At 43.1% G+C, this 26988-nt stretch overlaps 1 protein-coding gene across 1 annotated transcript; it reads left to right on the top strand.

The window, feature by feature from the left end:
- On the top strand, positions 1–26893 carry phka1b (phosphorylase kinase, alpha 1b (muscle)). The gene is made up of 32 exons (XM_021618860.3): positions 1–316; positions 1434–1592; positions 1942–1989; positions 2287–2455; positions 7003–7085; positions 7221–7301; positions 7587–7685; positions 7825–7971; positions 8259–8312; positions 8458–8580; positions 8702–8797; positions 8892–8999; positions 11701–11779; positions 12077–12211; positions 12412–12521; positions 12618–12762; positions 12872–12950; positions 14427–14497; positions 15047–15211; positions 15361–15437; positions 15540–15685; positions 15821–15974; positions 16753–16832; positions 16975–17053; positions 17195–17324; positions 17561–17662; positions 17832–17935; positions 18073–18117; positions 24632–24793; positions 24937–24990; positions 25881–26081; positions 26301–26893. Exons 1-32 carry the CDS (start codon positions 239–241, stop codon positions 26472–26474), a joined length of 3537 nt encoding a protein of 1178 aa, XP_021474535.3. The 5' UTR covers positions 1–238; the 3' UTR covers positions 26475–26893.
- Positions 26894–26988: the final 95 nt, after the last annotated feature.

Here is a 26988-nt window from a genome sequence, read left to right as displayed (position 1 = left end):
GCTAGTCAACTGTACACTGGGTATAGGCCTACTGCACACAGAAAATACAAACCAACTGGTCTGTGAGCAGCCATGGGCAGTGTAACAGATACTGTGAGCAGAACGCACCCGCCTAGACTTTGACATTTGCTTCCCTCTCATGTTCTCATTCGATGGTGCAACTACATAACAAGCTGTATTAGAGAGAATGTCAGCGAGGTTTGAGGGCTGAAATTCAAGCAAAACATCAAGCAACATCATGAGGAGCCGTAGTAACTCTGGGGTGAAACTCGACAATTATGCACGGATGGTTACGAAAACAATACTACGTCACCAGGTGAGTGCAGTGTGGGCCTATTTATGACAATAGGTTACCCTTGACATGCTGTATGTGTAGTAGCCTACTTATTTACCCATGTTCAGCTCATGTAAAGCAACAAATAATAATCCCATGACTGACACTTAAAGGAAAACTCCTCTAAAAAACTATATTTTGGTCTTGTTTTTCATTAGTCAACTGTTGATACAGTCCCAAAATGTGTTTGCATGACAGCAGTCAAGTTTTCAAGATATTGGCCTCATGAGGATGTGATCGATGACACTTTGCTTCTAGAAAGTCCAATATCTTGAAAACTTGACTGCTGACATGCAAAACATTTTGGGACTGTATCAACAATGGACTAATGAAAAAAAAAAATACCAAAAGATAGTATTTGAGTAGAGCTGTCTTTAAGTCAATCTCAGATCGATTGTCTGGGGCCAAGTTAACCTCCTCTTTCATATAAAAAAGTAATGACCATCATGCTTTTAGGGAAAGAAGATTTTATAAGTATATTAAACTGCGAGTTTGACCAATTCCAGTCCCCTTGCTTAGTGGGTCTGGGGTATTCCCTGGGATCATTTCTATGTAGACGGAATGAGAGGCTCAGTTCTAGGCTTTTTAAAAGGACTCCAACTCCAAAATGAATTTTTATTGAGGTTCTATACTGATCTAAAAAACGCCCTCTCCAGAATCGATATGACGGAAATCTGAGGCCCCGCTAGGCCTAATTACTAACTACCAAACAGAAACTGAAATAACAATTTACAAATATAATTTGTATTTTAAACTGCACTGCTTGCCTATTGGAACAATTCATAATTTGTCACATCAGTCAACATAAACGGCGGTTAGAATTCATTCACTATGACTGGCTGATTGTGTGTAAATGATAGTGGATTTTGATTTACAATCAATTGAAATCATAGGAAGAAATAAAATCTCAATGATTACTATTAGTTTGATTATTATTATGATTATAATTGCATGTGAATGCTTACACATGGGTGATATTGTGTGTAAACATTCATGTTAAGTATGTATGTATGTATGTATGTATGTATGCATGTAATCACCATGTATCTGTGTATGTCCAGTGTTACTGAATGTGATGCTGTGTTCCTCTTATGACCAGGATCCGGTGACGGGGCTTCTCCCAGGGGACCCGGAGAACCACCATGCCTGGGTCCGGGACAATGTTTACGGCATCCTGTCTGTGTGGGCCCTCAGCCTGGCCTACCGCAAGAATGCTGACCGAGATGAGGACAAGGCGAAGGCCTACGAGCTGGAACAGGTGGGAGGGCCCTTCCAGTTACCTGTCTGTCTCAAACCAGTATTGTTTTTAAAAAGTTTGAATGGGAGTAACGCAAGTATATCTTTTCTAATACTTGGCTGACAGTAACCCCTATAATTATCTTCACGTCTGTCCTTGGCATAGGGATTTAGCAGCTGTAAATAGACCTAAATTGGTACGGCCCATGATAGGTCAGTGTGTGTGTCTGTTCCCACATGGAAATGCCAGGGGGCAGGCCATTACGCTGGGGACGGGTTTCAGGTTACTCTGATTCTGCTGGCTGATGGGGGAGGTTGAAGGTCATAGTTGAGACTGGGTGCTGACTATCTCTCCCTCTATCTCTCCACAGAATGTCGTTAAACTCATGAGGAGCCTGCTGCAGTGTATGATGAGGCAGGTATGCAGGCAAGGATTGTGCCATTCACAGTTGTGAATGTGGGCCATGGAAAGAGTTTAATCACACTTCAGCTTGCATGCTGTGGTGGTTCATTTCTAATCGAGCAAAGGAGATCAAAGGAAAGGTCACTGTTTGAAATAAACATGTCGATAGATCAACATACTGTACACAGATGACAGAATATGACCTGTGGCTTCTCTTTTAGGATTAGCCTACAAACTGCATTTTTTTTTTTCTATTGACCTCAAATGAACTGGTCTTAAGTCCTGGTGTTTGTGGTTGTTCCATTTTTCTCAGATTGACAAAGTGGAGAAGTTTAAATACAGCAAGAACAAATCTGACTGCCTGCACGCCAAGTATGATTCCCAGACAACTGCCACGGTGGTGGGTGACGATGAGTGGGGTCACCTGCAGGTGGATGCCACCTCCATATTCCTGCTCTTCCTGGCCCAGATGACTGCATCAGGTAAACTCATACTCCACTGTGTGCCCCAGTGGCATCGGCATGATTTTAGCAATGGCGTGGACGCATTTCAGCACAGGGTCTGGGGGTCTTCCCCCCTCCAGCATTTTCTGCATTTAAAGGCCCAGTGCAGCAACAAACAAAAAAATATAAATATCAAATTGTTTCTGGGTAACGATTAAGTACCTTGCTGTCATAGTTTCGCATTAAAATTGTCAAAAAGCTCCAAAAACAGATTTTAGCCCCAAAAACGAATTCAAGCAGTAATTTTGCAAGACTGTCTGGGACTGATCTGAGTGGGGAGGGGTAGGGCGCCAAAGCAGTGCATTAACCACAATGTGGATCAATCCACCAACATAGAGGGGCCTAATGGGAGGGATATGTAACCTGGAAATGAGCTGTTATTGGCAGAGAGGTTTCGAACTCTCTTTGTTATTGGTGTATTAACTTATACCACCTGGTGATGTCACCTGGCAAGCCAAAATTTCACTCATGGAAAACCTGTTGATGCGAAAGTCCTGTGAAGATTGAATTTTCAACCAGCAACCATTACATATCACATAACATTTTCACACTTTTAAAGTGTTAGTTTCTTCAGCTGTTGTATAAATATGATACAAAACACATGAAAAACAGAATTGACTGTACAAAGATTGCCATTTTTCCATTCCTATAATTGTGTATCCTGTTTTCGGCTAACAATGCCTGCAGTACCGCGGTCGGCCTGGGAACTTCTGTGGTTTCAATACAGGGGGCAGTCATTCTCCCCTGATTTGCACCCAAAGATATTGAAAATGTGTCAGGTTCCTGTCATGCCAAATAGTGTAAGCTGGCAAATAGTGTTCACCCCCTGTGTCACAATGGGCTAAAACAGGGTCACACAGGGTGTTTTTTGGTAGTCTTACAAATCTTCATGGTATCAAAAGTATACACCACACACACACACATGGTTTTGGTTCAAATTGCAGAAGGCACCTGTCCCATGTCAGATATTGAGTTAAATGTGTTTAAGTTTGGGTTTACATCCCAATATTACACTTTATATACAGAAGATTAAAACATTAAAAAAAACACTTGTTTGTTGTTATTAGGTGTACACGAAGAGGGCTATTCAAAGATGCTCTGTTGGTCAATGTTCCAGTGTTCATTTTGTAGATTTAGTTTAGTCTTAGTCACATTTTTTGTCAGTTGAATAATGATTTAGTGTAGTTATTGTCAACATTTCGAAAACAGTGGGCCATTTTAATCAATGAAATGCCCTTTCGTTTAGTCACGTTACATTTGTATTGCCTCATTAACCTATAGTAAGCATACATCACTGACTTTCATGTGCACAAACATACATAGCCTTGTCCTACCAGCATATTTTTCTGCACAACATATCGCATAAAGAAAGGGGGAGTGGGTGAGAGAGAGGGGGGGGGGGGGGGGTAACTCAAAACACATTAGCTAGATCTCTAACACTAAATATATTACCCACTGCTATTAGTCATGTATTAATCTAACAGTAAATGCAATGTCCTAAAAACAAACGATGCAGTTGTAGCCTGCAACTCTATATGCACTTGCAATGGATGATGCGCAATTGCGCATTTCCTGTCTAAAAGCCATATAACAAATCCCAGTTGTAAAATAGTTGCCATTAAGCTCAATATTAAATCAAACATGTTCCTTTCCTCTCAACAACTAATTAGCTCACATTTGTTTCTCTTTAAATAAATATGAGCTTGCGCCCGTTGTAGTCTTCTCTCCTCGAGCTGTCGTATGCTGTGGAGCTTTTGTAAGGACTGTAAAGCCACTGTCAATTATCATTACAATTGATTCAAGTAGTTTCTTCAAAAGCTATGGATTTCTCCCAATTGCTTTTGAAATGTTCGAGAATCAGAAGCCTTTTTTCTCTCCCGGATCGCACATCATAAGCCCGCTCATCACAGCAGCAGCGAAACAGGCCCAGGGCCAGGGCAGACACGTTCATTACAGGACTCATGATGATAATGTAGTTTACTGTTTGACCAAATGATGGTTTTTAGCAGCCCCCCAAAAAATAGGACGTTTTGAGCGAGGTCACCATGTAATGAATGTTCAGCTCGCACTAATGCGACCAATGGGACATTTGACTCACAGCCAAGTCAAAAGCTAGCAAAATGGGAGTAAATGATCGCAGACTGGAGCCCTGCCCTTGACATACTATAGCTATTGAAATCAAAGTTCTGTCGTAAGTAGTGGTCTGATAGGTTGCAGCAAGCTAACTAAGTAGTCTTATCAATCTGTTATTACCTGAGCGTATTTGTTGGAATGATGCGCTTTCAGATGTCTCTTGAGGTTGATGGTATTTTTTTCCCTGTCAACGTTTCTCCCGTAGAAACGTGGCATTTGGTCTTGTTTGAATCAACACAATAAGCAAAGTGGCTCCAAACGTAGCCCCTTTTTCCACCGGGAGTTTGTGCCACCAGGTTGCTGCCAGATTGGAAAACAATTGGAGGACAGAGAGGTGACTGGTGAATGACCTGTGCTGGGTTTCTCAAAAGCGTTATGAGCACTATGATCATCTTAATTCCATTGAAACTAAATGGACGAAAGATGATTTTAGTGCTCCTGCTCTGAGACCAGGTTGCAATGCTACAATGGTTTTGGGAAACCTAGCCCTGGGCATGGTATTGATTTTCTACCCCATTGCAACATTGCAATGAGAAAGCCTTTACAACTCTGTTAAGTCAAGCATGCTTTGGGATGGACCCAACAAATAACACTGAAAAGCTCTCAATCTCCAAAAACTATTGTTAGCAGATACGCTAGTTAGCATTAGCTTGCGAAACTACCTCTTAGCTTCCTTCATACTGGACACATAGACATAAAAGAAGGAAGTCTGTATAGAATACAAATATTCCAAAACTTGCATCCTGTCTGCAACAAGGCACTTAAGTAACGCTGCACAAACTTTGGCAAAGCGATTAACTTTTTGTCCTGAATACAAAGCATTCTGTTCCAACACAAGATATCACTGAGTAACATTGACAGGGCTTAAATAATTTTCAAAAGAATAATGGACAAATATTGTACCATCCAGGTGTGCAAAGCTCTTAGACTTACCCCCAAAACACTCACAGCTTTAAGGTGTTTCTAACATGTAGGGGAGTATAAGGGGGTGATGTCACGTCCTGACCTTAGTTACTTTTTTATGTCTCTGTTTTAGTTTGGTCAGGGCGTAAGTTGGGGTGGGCATTCTATGTTGTGTATTCTAGGTTTTGTATTTCTGTGTTTGGCCTGGTATGGTTCCCAATCAAAGGCAGTTGTCGCTCGTTGTCTCTGATTGAGAACCATACTTAGTCAGCCTGTTTTCCCACTATGGGTTGTGGGTAGGTATTTTCTGTTTAGTGTTTTTGTTGCACCTTGCAGAACTGTTCGTTTGTCGTTTTTGTTCGAGTATTCATCTTTATTAAAAGTATTATGAATACGTACCACGCTGCACTTTGGTCCTCTTCTCCTTCTCCCAACGACAATCGTTACAGGTGAATACTTATCTAATCAAGATATATAGATGTTTTATTTATTTATAAATGTTATAGTTTTTCTCCCACTTTGACATTACAGAGGATTTTGTGTAGATGGTTGACCAAAAATGACAATTAAATAAATTTGAATCCCACTTTGTAACACAACAAAATGTGGGAAAGGGGTTGTGAGAACTTTCGGAAGGCACTGTAAGTTCAGCAGGAACCTGGAATACAATATACAGTACATAAACAGTGTCACACCCTGACCATAGAGAGCCCTCAGGGTTCTCTATGGTGTTTTAGGTCAGGGTGTGACTAGGGGGGGGTGTGTATATGGTTCCCAAATGGAGGCAGCTGATGATCGTTACCTCTAATTGGGGATCATACTTAACGTGTCCTTTTTCCCACGTGAGATATTGTTTTGTTTAAGTGCCTATGTGTGCGACGTATTTCACGATCGTTATTGCGTTGTTGTTTTTGGAAGTTCCACTATCATTAAAATGTGGAACTCTTCTCATGCTGCGCCTTGGTCCAATTATTCATATGACGGTTGTGACAAACAGTCACGAATACAATTTAAATAATGGGCAACCCTTGACGTTTTCCACATTTTGTTGTGTTTTAATTGTAATTTTTGGTTAATGATCTACACAAAATACTCATGTCAAAGTGGAAGAAAAATTCTAACATTTATCCACCTGGATTAATTGGATAGAAAATTATTGGAGGGGGGTTCAAAAAGCCCTCTTGAATATTGAGGGGGGATGTGTCACCCCCCCTCTTATATGTCAACTTCTCCTATGGTGTGCCCTCTCCTCTCCTCCAGCATTGCTGCAACCTTAATAGATGCAGTCCGGGATAAGCACGCAACATATGGACGTAACCTATGAAATTATTTTGGAATCTATAGAAATGCATTTATCAATCTCTACATTTTGTTTTTGACAAGTATATTACATTACAAAGACCTGAATGCATATTTTGAAATTATATTAATGTGAACTGAAGATAAACATTCCAAAGTTGTTTTTCAACCCTGTCTGCTGTCATTGGCAGGCCTTCACATCGTCTACACTCGGGATGAGGTGGACATCATCCAGAATCTGATGTTCTACATCGAGGCTGCGTATAAAGTGGCAGTATGTAAAAATAAAAACAATTTGGACATGATGTTGACGTTCAGTGTATTTGCTGAGTGCTACGGTAGCCCCGTGTCTTTGATCTAGAAGTATGAACCAGTTGTTAATCAGTTTGATTTGTGTTGATTTTCCCAGGATTTTGGCATGTGGGAACGTGGGGACAAGACAAACCAGGGGATTCCGGAGATCAACGTCAGCTCAATCGGCATGGCGAAAGTAAGTTGTCTTTTACGCAACATGTGCTGTATATCAATGTCTGTTGACATCTTGGAATTATACTTATGGAACGCGGTTGATAGCACAAATCACGGACGCCAATAACACTCAGCCAATTATGTTTGACCTTCCGTCTTTTCATCAACTAGCAACTTATAATAAATGCGACCTTTTACTGTGGGTGATACCAATGGGTATTATTTCAGTGTCATAGTAATGTGTGCACACTGACAAAGGGATTGACATATTGACAACAGCCATCTATTTTCCAATGTGTGTCTGTAGGCTGCACTTGAGGCCCTGGATGGCCTCAATCTGTTTGGCGCCAAGGGGGGTCATGAATCGGTAGTCCATGCGTTAGCTGACGATATTCAGCGCTGCACGGTAAGCCTTAGGATGGCCATAGAGAGAGGACAGGAGCCCAAGCTCCCAGCGACACGTTCATACTCACTTTCTCAAGTCTTTGAAGAAGACATTACTCTATCCCTCCCCCCCTTTCTCTCTCCCTTTTTTACATGGTCAGTCTATCCTTAGTTCCATGTTGCCAAGAGCTTCCACATCCAAAGAGGTGGATGCTGGGGTTCTGTCCATTATCTCGTACCCAGCGTTTGCTGTGGAAGACATTGACATCGTTAATATGACCAAGGAGGAAATCATTTCCAAGTTGCAGGTGAGGTTGTCCTCTACCGTTACATTCAGTGCTGTCCTTGTTTGGAGTTTATCTATTAAACATTTTGTGTTATATATTAGTCTTTTAATAGTCTGGTATTAACTGCCGAGGAGAGTGTGGTGAAACGTGTGGTGTATTGGAATAGGAAGGTGATGACAGGGCCGGTCAGTGCGGTGTGCTGACATTTTCTGTCTGTTAGAGCAGAACACTGTAATGACGACTGTAGCATGAGAGCACAGCCCATATGGTCGATGTGTCACTAGCTGTCTCTCTATCTTTCCTCTTAGGGGAGATATGGATGCTGCAGGTTCCTCAGAGATGGACACAAAACCCCCAAAGAGGTGAAAATGATGTTTCATATTTATGTTTGCCTCATTTTTGACTGGCCAAGATATCTACCCCCGCAGCCTTCTTCCACCGTCAACTGATGAACGGATTCCTTTGTGTAATTTTGATATATTCTGTACATGTTCATGTATCCTCCAGGACCCCAGTCGCATATATTATGAGTCATCTGAGCTGAAGCTCTTTGAGAATATTGAATGTGAGTGGCCACTTTTCTGGACTTACCTCATTCTGGATGGGATCTTCATCAACAGCCCTGAGCAGGTCAGTCAGGGGGGATGCGGACATACAATGGCCAGCGGGTAATGGCTCCATTCGGAGACCGCGTCCATTCGGTCTCGTGTGTGGGTTCTATTGTGATCAAGAGTTTGCCCTGTGTCATCAGGTGCAAGAATACAGAGATGCCCTGGAGGCTATTATGATCAAACAGAAGGATGGCCTTAGCCTGGTGCCTGAGCTCTATAGTGTCCCTGCAGACAAGGTGAGGGCCACCCTCATCTACATTCATTATCATAATAACGAGTCCACTTAGAATATACAGCAGGTAAAATTAGTACTGTGTGTGTTTTATACAGGTAGACGAGGAGTATGAGAATCCCCATTCTGTAGAGAGAGTTCCCATGGGCAAGTTGCCTCTGATGTGGGGACAGTCTCTGTACATACTGGGAAACCTGATGGCTGATGTAAGTTAATCTATTCACATCTACTAACCCTAGCTCTAGCTCTAACCCTAACCATAACCTTAACCCTTATTCTAAGCTTAAACTTAACCCTCACCCAAACCCTAGTCCGAACCTTAACCCTTATTCTAAGCCCAACCCTAACTGTAACCTCAGCAAGCAATTGCTGATCAAGTTGGTTGGCAGTATGTCCATCTGTAGAGCATCTATAGACTAGACTATACTAGACTAGACTATCCAAATAGTGTGACCCGGCTTTCCTTTTAATTACACTACACAGGGTTAGTCAAGAACGTTCATTATTGTTGAAAATGTATAATTATTTCTCCTTGAATGGATGAGGTGTTTACAAGTACCCAAACAAAATGTAGAGTGCATTGAAATCTTAATGCAATGAACTACTATGATCAACATTATTATTGTTGCGTTATATTGTACGAAATGCCCTTGTGACTCTCAGCGGTTATTTCCAACCCCCACCTCCCACTCCCGGAAACCATGTTTCGCACCCTTTCCCACCTCCCTAGGGTTGCTTGTCAGTCAGATGGTGAATGGTACACATTCTCAATTGTCTCAAGGCTTAAAAATCTTTCTTTAACCCATCTCCTCCCTTTCATCTACACTGATTTGAAGTAGATTTAACAAGTGACATCAATAAGGGGTCACAGCTTTCACCTGGATTCACCTGGTCAGTCTATGTGATGGAAAGAGCAGGTATTTTTAATGTTTTGTACACTCAGTGTACAGTATGTATGTACAGTATGTACAGTATGTTGTTTGTACGTATGTGTTGGCCTTTGTGGATTGTTTCTTTGTATGGGTTGGGATTTAGCTGAGATGATTATTTACAGAGTCAAGTATATTTGTCCAGGCCTCAGTTGTTGATGTGCACCATTCATTCGCTCTGTTGATAATTCTGATGTTAGAGCTTCTAATAGTAACTGTATCCACTGGTGACTTGGGAGAGAGTGAGGTGATTACCATCTAAGTGCCAACGTTTTTCACAGCTGTGCTGCCTACCAGCAGTAATCGTCTCTGATTGACTGAGAGATTCAAGAAGCTATCATCGTTAAGTAACATAATAGATGCAAAGCATTGAATATTTATATTCATGCACTTCAAAATTAATTTAGTAACTTTGCCCCAGAAGCATTCAACTGCAGGTCACTCACACGTCATATGGAGGAATGTGCCTACCTTATTTAAGGGACAAAGTGAACAGTTGGGGCCAATCTCATCGTAAAATGTTTCCTTGCTGTTGAATACAGTCTGTGAATAAATGTTAATGTATTTTTTGATAATTTATTTATAAAGCCTATTCGGTAGTTGGGTTTCCCAAGGGACTCCATAGCCCAGCATAGCTGATCTAAGTTGTAAATAAAGGAAAAAGAAGTTGCCTGGTAATGTGTATGTGTCTTTCAAATCTTGGAATTTTCTCAAGCCATTACATGATATTGGCAAGGGTACATATTCCACATTTGGACCACTAGGGGGGGGAGCAAATCAAACAATCAAATGTATTTATAAAGCCCTTCTTACATCAGCTGATGTCACAAAGTGCTATACAGAAACCCAACCTAAAATCTCAAACAGCGAGCAATGCAGATGTAGAAGCACGGTGGCTAGGAAAAACTCCCTAGAAAGGCAGGAACCTAGGAAGAAACCTAGAGAGGAACCAGGCTCTGAGGATTGACCAGTTATCTTCTGGCTGTGACGGGTGGAGATTACAACAGTACGTGGCCAAGATGTTCTAACCTTCATAGATGACCAGCATGGTCAAATAAAAGTAATCGCAGTGGTTGTAGATGGTGCAACAGGTCAGCACCTCAGCAGTAAATGTCAGTTGGCTTTTTATAGCCGATCATTCAGAGTTAGAGACAGCAGGTGCGGTAGAGAGAGAGAGAGTCGAAAACAGCAAGTCTGGGACAAGGCAGCACGTCCAGTGAACAGGTCAGGGCTCCATAGCCGCAGGCAGAACAGTTGTAACTGGAGCAGCAGCACGACCAGGTGGACTGGGGACCTCAAGGAGTCATCAGGCCAGGTAGTCCCGAGGCATGGTCCAAGGGCTCAGGTCCTCCGAGAGAAAGAGAGAGAATTAGAGGGAGCCTACTTAAATTCACACAGGACACCGGATAAGACAGGAGAAATACTCCAGATATAACAGACTGACCCTAGCCCCCCGACACAAACTATTGCAGCATAATTATTGGCGTCTGAGACATGAGGGGTCGGGAGACACTGTGACGCCGTCCGACTATACCCAGACAGGGCCAACCAGGCAGGATATAAGCCCACCCACTTTGCCAAAGCACAGCTCCCACACCACTAGAGAGATATCTTCAACCACCAACTTACCATCCTGAGACAAGGCCGAGTATAGCCCACGAAGATCTTCCCCACGGCACGAACCCAAGGGGGGCGCCAACCAGGTCTTATTGTAAAATATTGGAGTATGAGCATGCCATTTTGATTGGGGTGAAATGCTAGTGCCTGGAAATACACGTTCAAGTTTGTTACGGATAGTCCAATGTCTTTCCTTGTTTGTTAATTTTATTCAGGCTCGCTTACCTTGCTACAAATATTTTGAAATAGCACTATGGATTTTTCCCCAATAGCCAGAAGGGAGAGTATTTGGTTATTTCGGATAAATGTATACAACGGAAACTGACAAATTCTCAATTGATTTCCATGTCCTTTTTTTTAGGGTTTTTTAGCCCCAGGAGAGATTGATCCTCTGAACAGACGGTTTTCCACTGTATCCAAACCTGATGTTGTGGTTCAAGGTAAGATGATTACATCAGGCAGTCTGGAAGAAGAGAAGATATTGACCTCAGCAGGAGAATACACATATTTGTATTCATGTGTACAGTAGGTGACTGTGATAAATTGCAGTACAAAAGATGCCATTTGGAAGAGATGTGCCTAACTGAGTCTCATAAATCTGCTACAGTGATTGAAATAATACATTCTCTTGGTGTTAATTGTTTTAAATGACTTATCATACACAAGAGACTCCTTTAGCTCTCGAGGTTCCTACAAACTAGACAAAATTGAAGTGTTCTTGTCTGATTTGCTTTCAGTGTCCATCTTAGCTGAGACGGACCACATCAAACATCTGTTGATGAAACAAGGGATAGATGCTGATACCTTGGAGGACATCCATCCTATCAGAGTCCAACCCTCCAGGGTGTTGAGCCACATCTATGCAAGGCTAGGTGAACTGAACACTACACCTAGAGATTAATTCAAAGGATAAAGATATAGCCTAATGCTTGTGCTAAAAGCTTTTGTTGTTTATGATGTTAATTTGACTCCTTGGCTTTAAGAGCCCATTTATGTGATGTGTAAGCCAGGTTTAGAAATATAATGTATGCCATGATTGTCCCAAAAACTATTCATCGTGTTGGCCATGCAGGTCGCAACCAGAGACTAGGCCTCACTGGGAGACCGTACAGACGCATTGGCACTCTGGGGACATCAAAATTCTACATCATCCGTGACACTGTCTTCTCCTTCACCCCTCAGGTGAGATGAAGCCCTGTCAGGACATGTTGTGTGTTAGCTACCAGCTGTTGATTACACTCAACACGGACATCTCCCTGTCTCTCTTGTTATGTCCAGTTCATTGATCATCAGGAATTTTACTTGGCGTTGGACAACCACATGATATTGGAGATGCTGCGCAATGACCTTTCCTACCTGGCTTCCCGCTGGAGAATTACCGGCTGTCCCACGGTCTCCTTCCCCATCTCATCCAATATGCTCAGTAAGTCACTTGACCGGACCACCGCCCCATCATGACGCTGCAGCCTAATCAAATAGTATACCGTACGTAACGTCCTCCTGACAATCCACTCTCTGGAACTCTATTTCAGCTGATGACCACAAAGCGCTGGACCCTGCAGTACTAGCCGTTCTGAGAAAACTGCAGGATGGTTACTACGGCGGAGCAAGGTGAGGTGTTCCTGATAGAAGAATGGCTAATTAGATCGTGGGATTGAGTTCCACCGACTGGCCTATTAGAATGATCAACGTCAGTGTCAAAAGCAGAAAAGGACATTTCCTAAAGGGAAATGTGTGTCTGTGTGGTCTGGAGGTATTTAATGGTTGTGAAACAGTGTTAGTGACGGCAGAAAGTAGTGGTGTAGGGATTAGTAGTAATAGGGCTTTCATAGGCTATGTGTATGTTATAGTGAGTTATTTTAGGGTGGTTGGTAAGTGCGGAGTTATTATAGTGAGCTAGTATAGTCGGCTAGAGTGAGTACTTAAGCTCTGAACAATGTTTTAGTTTGAACGTTCTGATAGTTCTGTGGACATGATTTCAGTTCAGAATGTTGAAGCCGTTATTCCGCCATTGAAATAAATGGCGACGCAACAAGCTTTATAGGTTATGAAGTGTGAGTTGAAGCAAAAAGCTGTAGTGGAGCAATCTAAGTTGAGTCGGTCTGCAGATTTCAACGTTGGGTTGGTGTTTGTCGTTGAAACGGATCAAGAGCAGTGGCGAATCTAACGTTTACCTTTGAAGTCTACGGAGCTTTTACGCAAGTATTGAATGGATATAGTTTAAAAAGCACAAATAATATCAACAATGCTTTGATAAGCAATATAAATTGGGTCAATATGTTGGTTTGGAGTATGCAGCATAAATGGTTCAAGAGCAGGGGCAAATCCATCCTATTGTAGCCTATGGAGAGTTTATACTAATATAAAATGGTTGTAGTTGAAAAAGTATAATCAGTATAAAAATTATTTTGACAAGCAATCAATTGTGATTAATTCAGCACATTTTAACATTGTTCTTGAACTGTTTATGGTTAAAAACACTAAACCAATTGTAAAATGTGCAGACTTACACAACTTACATTGCTTGTCAAAAGTGTGTTGATACTACTGAATGTATACTTTTTGAACTATAACCATTTCACATTTGCATAAAAGCTCCATAGACTTCAATGGTAAATGTGGACACGACGCCGGCAAATCAACATATTTTCCATTGAAGCCTATGGAGCTTTTATGCTAATTTAAAATGGTTATAGTTCAAGAAGTATACATACAAAGCTGAATACAAGCACCCTATTCCAGTTTTCAAGTTTGAATGGCGTTTGTAGCTTAAACGGTTAAAGACCAGTTACGACCGGAATTTTGACGATTCGAACCAATGAACATTGAAATCCATTGGGAGTTATGCAAATATGGTTGTTGTGTGAAAACTGTAAGTAGCATCAAAAAGTTGTTTTCAAGCACACTGAAGACAGTCAGCCTGCACACTTTAATGTTGTTTTGGTGTTGGTAGCTTTTACAGTTTTGGCACTACAGGTGACAGCGGAAAGCAAATAATAATACGAGTAATTGTCGGATTTTCAAAGTCGTTCTTGCTTTCAGCAAGCACACCTAATGACGTTGGTTGCTCTTCCCCTCCTCATGCAGGGTTCAGACAGGGAAACTGTCCAAGTTCATGAATACTTCCTGTTGCTCTCAACTGTCCTTCATGGACGATGGTGAGCAGGGTGGTGACTACAGTGGTCACCATGACAACAGTGTCTGTGTGGTTACAATGCTGTTGAAGCTGTGCATGGCCTGATAGTGTAATGATGTTAGGGAGATGGGCTATAGTGGGTAAAGCCTAGGAAAATGACTTTTGTCTCAGGCAAAACATCGCAAGATCCTAAAGTTCATCTCTAGCAAAAAAAATGTCAGAAAAAAATAGGTTTACCTATTTTCACATTGCCGTAAACCCTTGTCAATACAACAACAATGCCTGTTTTGATTGGGTTACTTCCTTACCCTGTTGTCAATTCCCACACAACTAACCATCTTAAAATCTCCCTACCATCTCGTAAAGGAAACTGAATTCCTGGTTGTCTGTGACCTTTTTTTTCTTACATTTGACATTTCTTCTGTATATTACTGGAGTCTTCGTAGCTGACTGATAACAAGTCAGCTAACTGACAGTGTACTGGCTGGCTGCACGTGTTGCTCATTTTGTAAGCATGCTTATAGATTCCTTGAAAGATCATTTACCTGTGCGTGTGTCCCACTCTTTTCAGAGGTGGATGACCTGGCTCAGTATCTGGACCAGTTACTGTCCATACCGAAACACAGCGAAAAGATCAGCTCCCATAAAGGCGGTCTGAACCGCTTCCGGGCGTTGGCCAGAAAGACCTGTGAGATGGTCTCACTGGTGCACAAAGCACGGGAGCTCGACATCCACAGTGAGCCGCGTGCCTTCTACTCTATACTATCTGTCGTTTTGTGGAGGACTTTTTTTGTTCTTTTCTTGAAATGTATTTCAGATAAACCTCACACACACGGTCACCATCTGGGTATCATGACAATGTTCCTCTGACCTCTCCCTCCACAGATGTGCACATGTACCTCCCAACCAAACTGTTTCGCTCCCGTCAGCCAAGCCTTCACCTGGTGGATGTAGATGGCAGGGTATGGCATTGTATCTTGTGAATGTCATGTCTGCGGATTGTTAACCAGTATGATGCTGTATCCACACAACACTGAGTTGTGCACCGTGTCTCTGTCTCCCAGGGCTCCAATGCCACACCTCCAGCCCAGATGAATTTGCCCAGGGACACGACTGGAGCTATAGACTACCAGGCCCTGGTGCAGGTGCTGAAGCAGACCCAGAACCTTCAGGATCAGGCCGACATCCTCTACATTTTCTTCAAAGACAAGTAAGGACCCATTCTAAACCACAAATTCCCTATACCCAATGAGTGGTTGGTTTTGGTTTTGCTGGTTGATACTAGCTAGGTAAATGTTGTAGAGATGGGCTGATTTGTGTTTGTCTGTGTGTGTGTGTGTGTCAGGGGTATGGACTGGGACACTAAGCTGTACGGTAAAGGCTCCACTGTTAGACGACTGCTGAGCAGTCTGTACGACAAGGCTGGGAACCTGAAACACTGGGGCCTCGTCCGCATGATCTCTGGCATGCTCCGGAAGAAAGTGGAGGAGCTGGATGAGGTATCTATCCACTCACTGCCACACCACACCATTGATAGGACTGGTTACACTTGAACTTGGTGTCGGAAATTAGCCGCAGAACCACAGACACATTTCAAATCCATTCATAACGGTTTATCCTCCTTACTCATGTTGATTCATGCAGGTTAGCCATAGTTGATCAAATCCAAAGTTCTTTTAAAAAAAAAAAATGTTTACCCCTTTTTCTCCCCAATTTCATGGTATCCAATTGTTGTAGTAGCTACTATCTTGTCTCATCACTACAACTCCCGTACGGGCTCGGGAGAGACGAAGGTTGAATGTCATGCGTCCTCCGATACACAACCCAACCAGCCGCACTGCTTCTTAACACAGCGCGCATCCAACCCGGAAGCCAGCCGCACCAATGTGTCGGAGGCTACACCGTGCACCCGGCAACCTTGTTTAGCGCGCACTGCGCCCGGCCCGCCACAGGAGTCGCTGGTGCGATGAGACAAGGACATCCCTACCGACCAAGCCCTCCCTAACCCGGACGACGCTAGGCCAATTGTGCGTCGCCCCACGGACCTCCCGGTCGCGGCCGGTTACGACAGAGCCTGGGCGCGAACCCAGGGACTCTGATGGCACAGCTGGCGCTGCAGTACAGCGCCCTTAACCACTGCGCCACCCGGGAGGCCCCCAAATCCAAAGTTCTTAAATGACAGGAAGGTAGTGCCACGTCTCAGGTGATCAGATATACCATTCCAATGTTTTTTTGACCTCTGAACTTTAGGTGTTTTTTTTTTTGCTTTGTTGACAGGCCTGTTCAGATCTGCTGGCCCACCAGAAGCACCTGACAGTGGGTCTCCCCCCTGAGCCAAGGGAGAAGACCATTTCAGCGTGAGCTCACCGTCCTCAATCCTTCACACACCTGGCACCCTCATGACAGTATTCAGCATATATTTTTTAGAAAGAGACCAAATGGAGACAAGACAGAAACGAGCTCTGCTTTGTGAGTGATGTTGTCATTGTATCCACATAGCCCCATGCCCCCTGACAAGCTGGCAAAGCTAATTGATGTGGCCAGTGAAAATAATCTAACCATCGCCATTCTCACTCAGGTAAGGATGATATGAACGCCCGTGGCTCAGATATTCAAATTATAATTCTCAATGTAATGGTTACTACTAGTCCCAGCGGTATGTTAAGTATTGATTTGTGCCTCAGCGTGCTGTACACTGGTGTTTGTGTTCCCCCTGCAGGAGATTATGGTGTTCCTGGCAATGTGTATCCGCACCCAGCCAAAACTCTTCAGTGAGATGTTCCGTCTCAGGATCGGACTGATCATCCAGGTCATGGCTACTGAGCTGGCCCAGTCCCTCAACTGCTCTGGTGCGCTGACATAGCACTAATGCTAGGGTCAGATGTTACAACCTTCAGATTGATCTTAGTGATGGTTCCTTCCATTAATCTATACAGTATACGATGGCATCACTACATTAGACGTTTGCCGACAGTCGGGCACATTTTTAAAGCAACCATTTCTATCATTTATATGTGATTTGTCTCTTAGAGGTCAGAGGAGAGAACATGTAGAAATAAGTGTGTATTCTCTGTGCGTGTTCCAGGCGAGGAGGCCACGGAGTGCCTGATGAACATGAGCCCTTCAGAGCTAAAGAACCTCCTGCACCACATTCTCAGTGGGAAAGAGTTTGGGCTGATGAAGAGTGGTGAGTGACAATGGCTTCGATCATCGTTGATATTAGTAGCTTACTGGAGAGCTGCTCAAAAACCAGCACGTACGTTTTCTCCGTTTCAACTTGTATTTTGTCAAGAAGCCATTTTGTCTGTGGTGTTCTTTATTTTAAGTGGATAATTGTTCCCACTGTATATTTGCAGTGCGTTCGGGTGCAACAGGTACAGACTCCATTGCCATCCAGGATATTTCGCCTAACTCTAAGAGTGTGGGCGGGAGCAAACATCAGAGTAAAGTGAGGAAGCTGGTGAGGACACTATACTGTGTTATGTATGACTGCATACAGAAACAGTAAACATGACAGAGATCCAACAGCCTCCAACTGCATGGTGATCTACTAATGTGCCCGCTGATCGATTTGCCTTTTTACCTTGTGTTTTGCAGTCCTTATCCGTGCATTCCCTTGACATCGAGAACATTGAATCAGGGGTGAGTGGCTTGGGTCAGTGAGTACAGAAAGTAGAGATTGAGCATGTACACGTATGCATATACACGGAGTGCACAAAACATTAGGAACACCTGCTCTTTCCGTGACAGACTGACCAGGTGAATCCAGGTGAAAGCTGTCATCCCTTACTGATGTCACCTGTTCAATCCACTTCAAATCATTGTAGATGCCATTGAGACATGAATTGTGCACGTGTGCCATTCAGAGGGTGAATGGGCAAGACAAAATATTTAAGTGCCTTTGAACGGCGTATGGCAGTAGATACCAGGTCCAAAATGATTGCCACCCTTTAGAAAGATGTGCAAAAAAGACTGTAAATTATACAATACAAATACTGAGCTATATTGTATGTAAAAAATAATATATATTATTTTATACTAATACAATTCCTCAGGGAAAGAGATTTTGTTTTCAATACTCCAGCACCCTCCCCTTGCGAGGATGATGGAACTGAGCCTTTTTCTAAAATGTTTTATGAGATTATAGAACACGTTGGGAGGGATCTTGGATTATTCCTCCATACAGAATCTTTTCATATCCTAGATATCCTTCGCCTGCACTTATGGACTGCCCTCTTCCAGTCAAATCACAGGATTGAATTTTTTACATAAGCAAAAACAAAAGACAACTTAACATTTACATACAGTGCCTTGCAAAAGTATTCGGCCCCCTTGAACTTTGCGACCTTTTGCCACATTTCAGGCTTCAAACATAAAGATACAAAACTGTATTTTTTTGTGAAGAATCAACAACAAGTGGGACACAATCATGAAGTGGAACGACATTTATTGGATATTTCAAACTTTTTTAACAAATCAAAAACTGAAAAATTGGGCGTGCAAAATTATTCAGCCCCTTAACTTTCAGTGCAGCAAACTCTCTCCAGAAGTTCAGTGAGGATCTCTGAATGATCCAATGTTGACCTAAATGACTAATGATGATAAATACAATCCACCTGTGTGTAATCAAGTCTCCGTATAAATGCACCTGCACTGTGATAGTCTCAGAGGTCCGTTAAAAGCGCAGAGAGCATCATGAAGAACAAGGAACACACCAGGCAGGTCCGAGATACTGTTGTGAAGAAGTTTAAAGCCAGATTTGGATACAAAAAGATTTCCCAAGCTTTAAACATCCCAAGGAGCACTGTGCAAGCGATAATATTGAAATGGAAGGAGTATCAGACCACTGCAAATCTACCAAGACCTGGCCGTCCCTCTAAACTTTCAGCTTATACAAGGAGAAGACTGATCAAAGATGCAGCCAAGAGGCCCATGATCACTCTGGATGAACTGCAGAGATCTACAGCTGAGGTGGGAGACTCTGTCCATAGGACAACAATCAGTCGTATATTGCACAAATCTGGCCTTTATGGAAGAGTGGCAAGAAGAAAGCCATTTCTTAAAGATATCCATAAAAAGTGTCGTTTAAAGTTTGCCACAAGCCACCTGGGAGACACACCAAACATGTGGAAGAAGGTGCTCTGGTCAGATGAAACCAAAATTGAACTTTTTGGCAACAATGCAAAACGTTATGTTTGGCGTAAAAGCAACACAGCTGAACACACCATCCCCACTGTCAAACATGGTGGTGGCAGCATCATGGTTTGGGCCTGCTTTTCTTCAGCAGGGACAGGGAAGATGGTTAAAATTGATGGGAAGATGGATGGAGCCAAATACAGGACCATTCTGGAAGAAAACCTGATGGAGTCTGCAAAAGACCTGAGACTGGGACGGAGATTTGTCTTCCAACAAGACAACGATCCAAAACATAAAGCAAAATCTACAATGGAATGGTTCAAAAATAAACATATCCAGGTGTTAGAATGGCCAAGTCAAAGTCCAGACCTGAATCCAATCGAGAATCTGTGGAAAGAACTGAAAACTGCTGTTCACAAATGCTCTCCATCCAACCTCACTGAGCTCGAGCTGTTTTGCAAGGAGGAATGGGAAAAAATGTCAGTCTCTCGATGTGCAAAACTGATAGAGACATACCCCAAGCGACTTACAGCTGTAATCGCAGCAAAAGGTGGCGCTACAAAGTATTAACTTAAGGGGGCTGAATAATTTTGCACGCCCAATTTTTCAGTTTTTGATTTGTTAAAAAAGTTTGAAATATCCAATAAATGTCGTTCCACTTCATGATTGTGTCCCACTTGTTGTTGATTCTTCACAAAAAAATACAGTTTTATATCTTTATGTTTGAAGCCTGAAATGTGGCAAAAGGTCGCAAAGTACAAGGGGGCCGAATACTTTCGCAAGGCACTGTACATTGATGACATCACACTTGCTCAGACCCACATCTTCCGACAGTATCCACACCCAATGATCATCGAATCAAATGTATTTATCTAGCCCTTCTTACATCAGCTGATATCTCAAAGTGCTGTATAGAAACCCAGCCTAAAACTCCAAACAGCAAGCAATGCAGGTGTAGAAACACGGTGGCTAGGAAAAACTCCCTAGAAAGGTCAAAATCTAGAGAGGAACCAGGCTATGAGGGGTGGCCAGTCCTCTTCTGGCTGTGCCGGGTGGAGATTATAACAGAACATGGCCAAGATGTTCAAATGTTCATAAATGACCAGCATGGTCAAATAATAATAATCACAGTAGTTGTCGAGGGTGCAGCAAGTCAGCACCTCAGGAGTAAATGTCAGTTGGCTTTTCATAGCCGATCATTAAGAGTATCTCTACCGCTCCTGCTGTCTCTAGAGAGTTGAAACAGCAGGTCTGGGACAAGTAGCACGTCCGGTGAACAGGTCAGGGTTCCATAGCCGCAGGCAGAACAGTTGAAACTGGAGCAGCAGCATGGCCAGGTGGACTGGGGACAGCAAGGAGTCATCATGCCAGCTAGTCCTGAGGCATGGTCCTAGGGCTCAGGTCCTCCGAGAGAAAGAGAGAATTAGAGTGAGCATACTTAAATTCACACAGGACACCGGATAAGACAGGAGAAGTACTCCAGATATAACAAACTGACCATAGCCTCCCGACACATCAACTACTGCAGCATAAATACTGGAGGCTGAGACAGAAGGGGTCAGGAGATACTGTGGCCCCATCTGATGATACCCCCGAACAGGGCCAAACAGGAAGGATATAACCCCACACACTTTGCCAAAGCACAGCCCCGACACCACTAGAGGGATATCTTCAACCACCAACTTACCATCCTGAGACAAGGCCGAGTATAGCCCATAAAGATCTCCGCCACGGCACAACCCAAGGGGGGGCACCAACCCAGACAGGAAGATCACGTCAGTGACTCAACCCACTTAAGTGACGCACCCCTCCTAAAGACGGCATGAAAGAGCACCAGTAAGCCAGTGACTCAGCCCCTGTTTTAGGGTTAGAGACAGAGAATCCCAGTGGAGAGGGGGGAACCGGCCAGGCAGAGATAGCAAGGGGCGGCTCGTTGCTCCAGAGCCTTTCCGTTCACCTTCACACTCCTGGGCCAGACTACACTCAATCATATGACCCACTGAAGAGATGAGTCTTCAGTAAAGATTTAAAGGTTGAGACCGAGACTGCGTCTCTCACATGGGTAGGCAGACCATTCCATAGAAATGGAGCTCTATAGGAGAAAGCCCTGACTCCAGCTGTTTTCTTAGAAATTCTAGGGACAATTAGGAGGCCTGCGTCTTGTGACCGTAGCGTACGTGTAGGTATGTACGGCAGGACCAAATCAGAAAGATAGGTAGGAGCAAGCCCATGTAATGCTTTGTAGGTTAGCAGTAAAACCTTGAAATCAGCCCTTGCCTTAACAGGAAGCTTGATGTTTCTAATGTTTGTAAGACTCTGCCCCATCTAACTTCAGATCATGTTGTTTGTCTTTTTCTGTCTGAATTTTTTTCTATATTTTAATAATAAAGCATCTGACCCTTCCATTCTCTTAACGTAAACCAGAGGTTTTCAATGGGCTTCAAGTCTGGAGACAGATGGCAATTGCAAAATGTTGATTTTTGTGGTCGAAGGATGTCAAGGATCTGGAAAGATTCTAAATGGAGGAACGGTCTGAGATCCCTCCCAATGTGTTCTCCAATCTCATAAACATTTTAGAAAAATACTTTGTGTCTTTATCCTCACGAAGCGGGTTCATTCTATAATACTCAAAACAGGGGTGCCAATAATTTGGACCCATTTTTTTATTACCTGTTGAACAGAATCTCTTTCTCTGAGCAATTATGTTAGTATAAAATAATATAATTTCCCTTTTTTTAACAAGCATTATAGCTCAGTATTTGTATTATTTATTGTATACAGTGTTTTTTGCTCATCTTTATCAAGGGTGCCAATATTTTGTACCTTACTGTATATATGAATATGTACAGTACTTCAAATCATGCTGTTTGTCTTTTTCTGTCTGTATTTCTTTCAATCTTTCAATATTAAAGCATTTGATCCTTCCATTCTCAGTCCAAGGTTTGGACACACCTTCTCATTCATGTCAATGGCGTGCGTACTGGGAGCGGAGTCAGGTGCAGGAGAGCAGAGAGTTGTGAACAGGCGCACACTTTATTGAGGCAGGAGAAACCAACAGACGGACGTCACTGCGTCAACCTCCAGCCAATGCAAAAGTGAAAACGCGCAAACAGTCACAGTAATACTGTATAAACACAATGACATACCTCGTGAAATAGAACACGGAATAAACGCATACCAGTAAAGCGCGTCAACATAGACACGTAACACAAAACAATCGTGCACAAAGACATGAGGGGGAACAGAGGAATAAATACATGTAGTGTGATTGGGGAATGAAAACCAGGTGTGCAGGGAACAAGACAAAACAAATGGATAAATTAAAAATGGAGTGACGATGGCTAGAAAGCCGGTGACGTCGAGCGCCCGTACAAGGAGAGGGGCCGACTTCGGCGGGAGTTGTGACAATTCAAGGGTTTTTCTTTATTTTTACTATTTTTACATTGCAGAATAATAGGGAGGACATCAAAACTATGAAATAACACATATGGAATCATGTAATAACCAGTGTTAAACAAATCAAAATATATTTGAGATTCTTCAAAGTAGCCACCCTTTGCCTTGACAGCTTTGCACACTCTTGGCATTCTCTCAACCAGCTACATGAGGTAGTCACCTGGAATGCATTTCAATTAACAGGTGTGCCTTGTTAAAAGTTAATTTGTGGAATTTATTTCCTTCTTAATGTGTTTGAGACAATCAGATGTGTTGTGACATGGTAGGGGTGGTAAGAACAGCTCAAATAAGCAAAGAGTAATGACAGTCCATCATTACCTTAAGACATGAAGTTCAGTCAATCAGGAACATTTCAAGAACTTTGAAAGTTTCTTCAACTGCAGTCGCAAAAACCGTCAAGCGCTGTGATGAAACTGGCTCTCATGAGGACCGCCACAGGAAAGGAAGACCCAGACTTACCTCTGCTGCAGAGGATAAGTTCATTAGTTAAAAGCCTCAGCATTTGCAGCCCAAAAAAATGCTTCACAGACTTCAAGTAACAGACACATCTCAACATCAACTGTTCAGAGGAGACTGCGTGAATCAGGCCTTCATGGTTGCTTGCCTTGCTGAAAAGAAACCACTACTAAAGGACACCAATAGTAATAAGAGACTTGATTTGGCCAAGAAACACGCACAATGGACATTAGACCAGTGGAAATCTGTCCTTTGGTCTGACGAGTCCAAATTTGCGATTTTTGGTTCCAACCACCGTGAGACACAGAGTAGATGAATGGATGATCTCCGCATGTGTGGTTCCCACTGTGAAGCATGGAGGAGGAGGTGTGGGGGTGCTTTGCTGGCGACACTCTCTGTGATTAATTTAGAATTCAAGGCACACTTAACCAGCATGGCTACCACAGCATTCTGCAGCGATACACCATCCCATCTGGTTTGCACTTTGTGGGACTATCATTTATTTTTCAACAGATCAATGACCCACAACACACCTCCAGGCTGTGAAAGGGCTATTTGACCAAGAAGGAGAGTGATGGAGTGCTGCATCAGATGACCTGGCCTCCACAATCACCCGACATCAACCCAATTGAGATGGTTTGGAATGAGTTGGACCGCAGAGTGAAGGGAAAGCAGCCAACAAGTGCTCAGCACATGTGGGAACTCCTTCAAAACTGTTGGAAAAGCATTCCTCATGGAGCTGCTTGAGAGAATGCAAAGCTGTCATCAAAGCAAAGTGTGGTTACTTTGAAAAATATAAACTATATTTTGATTTAACACTTTTTTGGTTACTACATGATTCCATATGTGTTATTTCATAGCTTTGATGTCTTCACTATTATTCTACAATGTAGAAAATAGTTTAAAAAAAATAATATATATATATATATATAAAATTAACAACTTGATTAGGTAGGTGTGTCCAAACTTTTGACTGGTACTGTACATAACTTCTGGGAATACAATACCACAAATATGTATTATGTGATAAACTCAAGTGGTTTTATACGATCTAACAATGAAGAGAGAGCTTAACTATAAGTGTTTGCTTTCCCCTGGTGTGCTCCAGCGGTACAGACTCCCATCCATCGAGTCGTTGCAGAGCGCTACAGAAAAGTTGGCGGTGAGAGACAGCCGCCATGGCCAGTGGTTACGTAGGAGACGTCTAGACGGAGCCCTCAACAGAGTCCCTGTTGGCTTCTACCAGAAGGTCTGGTCCATCCTCCAGAAGGTGAGATGCTGTGGGCGACGGGTGCTGGTACTCTTTGCACAGTATTCCAAACACTTTGTTCTAGCTGGTACATGTATAATTAGCATCCGTGAAACTTGTTTCTACCTGGTTCATAGATGTAATTGCCCTACTTTATTTTTCAGTGTGACGGTCTATCTATTGTGGGGTGCATTCTCCCAGCGTCAACCACAAGAGAGGTACGCCCTAAAAGATCTCCAGGCTGAGCCACATCAACTTCACGTTACTCCTTCATCTAAATGATTTCAAATCAAAATCAAATCAAATGTATTTATATAGCCCTTCGTACATCAGCTGATATCTCAAAGTGCTGTACAGAAACCCAGCCTAAAACCCCAAACAGCAAGCAATGCAGGTGTAGAAGCACAGTGGCTAGGAAAAACTCCCTAGAAAGGCCAAAACCTAGGAAGAAACCTAGAGAGGAACCAGGCTATGAGGGGTGGCCAGTCCTCTTCTGGCTGTGTTCAAATGTTCATAAATGACCAGCATGGTCCAATAATAATAAGGCAGAACAGTTTAAACTGGAGCAGCAGCACAGCCAGGTGGACTGGGGACAGCAAGGAGTCATCATGTCAGGTAGTCCTGAGGCATGGTCCTAGGGCTCAGGTCCTCCGAGAGAGAGAAAGAAAGAGAGAATTAGAGAGAGCACACTTAAGTTCACACAGGACACCAAATAGGACAGGAGAAGTACTCCAGATATAACAAACTGACCCTAGCCCCCCGACACAAACTACTACTACATAAATACTGGAGGCTGAAACAGAAGGGGTCAGGAGACACTGGCCCCATCCGATGATACCCCCGAACAGGGCCAAACAGGAAGGATTTTGCCAAAGCACAGCCCCCACACCACTAGAGGGATATCTTCAACCACCAACTTACCATCCTAAGACAAGGCTGAGTATAGCCCACAAAGATCTCCGCCACGGCACAACCGGGGGGGAACCCAGATTTCACCTTCCTGTACTCATTCAAGCACATGCTCACCTCTGAACCAGATTTTTTCAATATCACACTACATGATGCACTATTTCCTATCCACCTCCCTTGGGGGGGTTGTTGATCACAGATGACCCCCGGTGAGATCAAGTTTGCAGTGCACGTGGAGACGGTGCTGAATCGCGTGCCCCAGCCAGAGTACCGCCAGCTGCTGGTGGAGGCCATACTGGTGCTCACCCTATTGGCCGAGGTGGAGCTGGAGAGCATCGGCAGTGTCGTCCATGTAGATAAGATAGTCCACATGGCCAGTGAAATGTTCTACCACGACCAGGTCAGTCAGTGGCCATACGGTAGTCTCACCTCTGTTCTTTCAGCATTGATTTTCACAGTGGAACATGTTTATTTTACATTGTTTGTGCTTGTTATTCAGTTATTTACTATTCGGTTACATTTCCTGTAAACCCCCACATGTTAAAGGACATTAAATAGCACAACGGGCCGTCTTTGCAATGTCATCCTTACATTGTGTCCATATTCCCCTCTTCTGCAGAAAGTGCTGGGGGCTGACGACACCCTTCTGGAGAAAGATCACTCCAATGGGATCTGCAGGCTGCTGTATGACAGCGCCCCTAGTGGCCGCTACGGCACTATGACCTACCTCTGCAAAGCTGTGTGCACCTACGCCCAGGACTTCTTGCCAAGCGGTGCATGTGCCATCCAATGAGCTTCTATTAGTCTGGGCCCTCCAATTAGCTAACAGCAACACATACTGTAGTAGGGCTCAGAACCTGATTTTTATCTAGTGACCCAACCTTTTCATCATGGAGTTTAATTTGTTTTGATATATCCCAGCAAGCCTGTGCCTGACATGAACAATCGCTGTGAGGGGTCCCAGTATTTTAAATACTAACTTCCTCTGATATGGCAGATTCTCAGAAATGAATGAAGCTAGGTTTCCAGACTTGTTATTCACAGCAGGTAGATATTTCTTACCATAAAGATGGTGCACTGTGATTCTATGTCAGAGTGAGCGGTTGTCGCAACACTAGTGGTAGTGCTGCTTTTGAAAATGATAATTTTCCTATTGTGATGTGACAGGTGTACTGTATGGATCTTTGATTAATACAGTATAGTGGCAATCTTCATCTTGTACACTTTGTGAGTGACAGTGCTTCAAGGCCCTCTCATAGCCAACTCGTATGATGCAATCTGTCAATTATTCACGAGTATGAATGATG

This window comes from Oncorhynchus mykiss, chromosome 10 (assembly GCF_057628025.1).
Source record: "Oncorhynchus mykiss isolate SJ-2025 chromosome 10, ASM5762802v1, whole genome shotgun sequence".
NCBI classification, from domain to species: domain Eukaryota; kingdom Metazoa; phylum Chordata; class Actinopteri; order Salmoniformes; family Salmonidae; genus Oncorhynchus; species Oncorhynchus mykiss.
This window is presented reverse-complemented; position numbering and strand designations above follow the sequence as displayed.

Coding starts and splice junctions, on each gene's coding strand:
- phka1b (XM_021618860.3), top strand. CDS start 239: ATGAGGAGCCGTAGTAACTCTGGGGTGAAACTCGACAATTATGCACGG. Junction 12,763..12,871: donor CATCTCATCCAATATGCTCA/GTAAGTCACTTG, acceptor ACTCTATTTCAG/CTGATGACCACAAAGCGCTG. Junction 17,054..17,194: donor CCATCGCCATTCTCACTCAG/GTAAGGATGATA, acceptor TTCCCCCTGCAG/GAGATTATGGTGTTCCTGGC.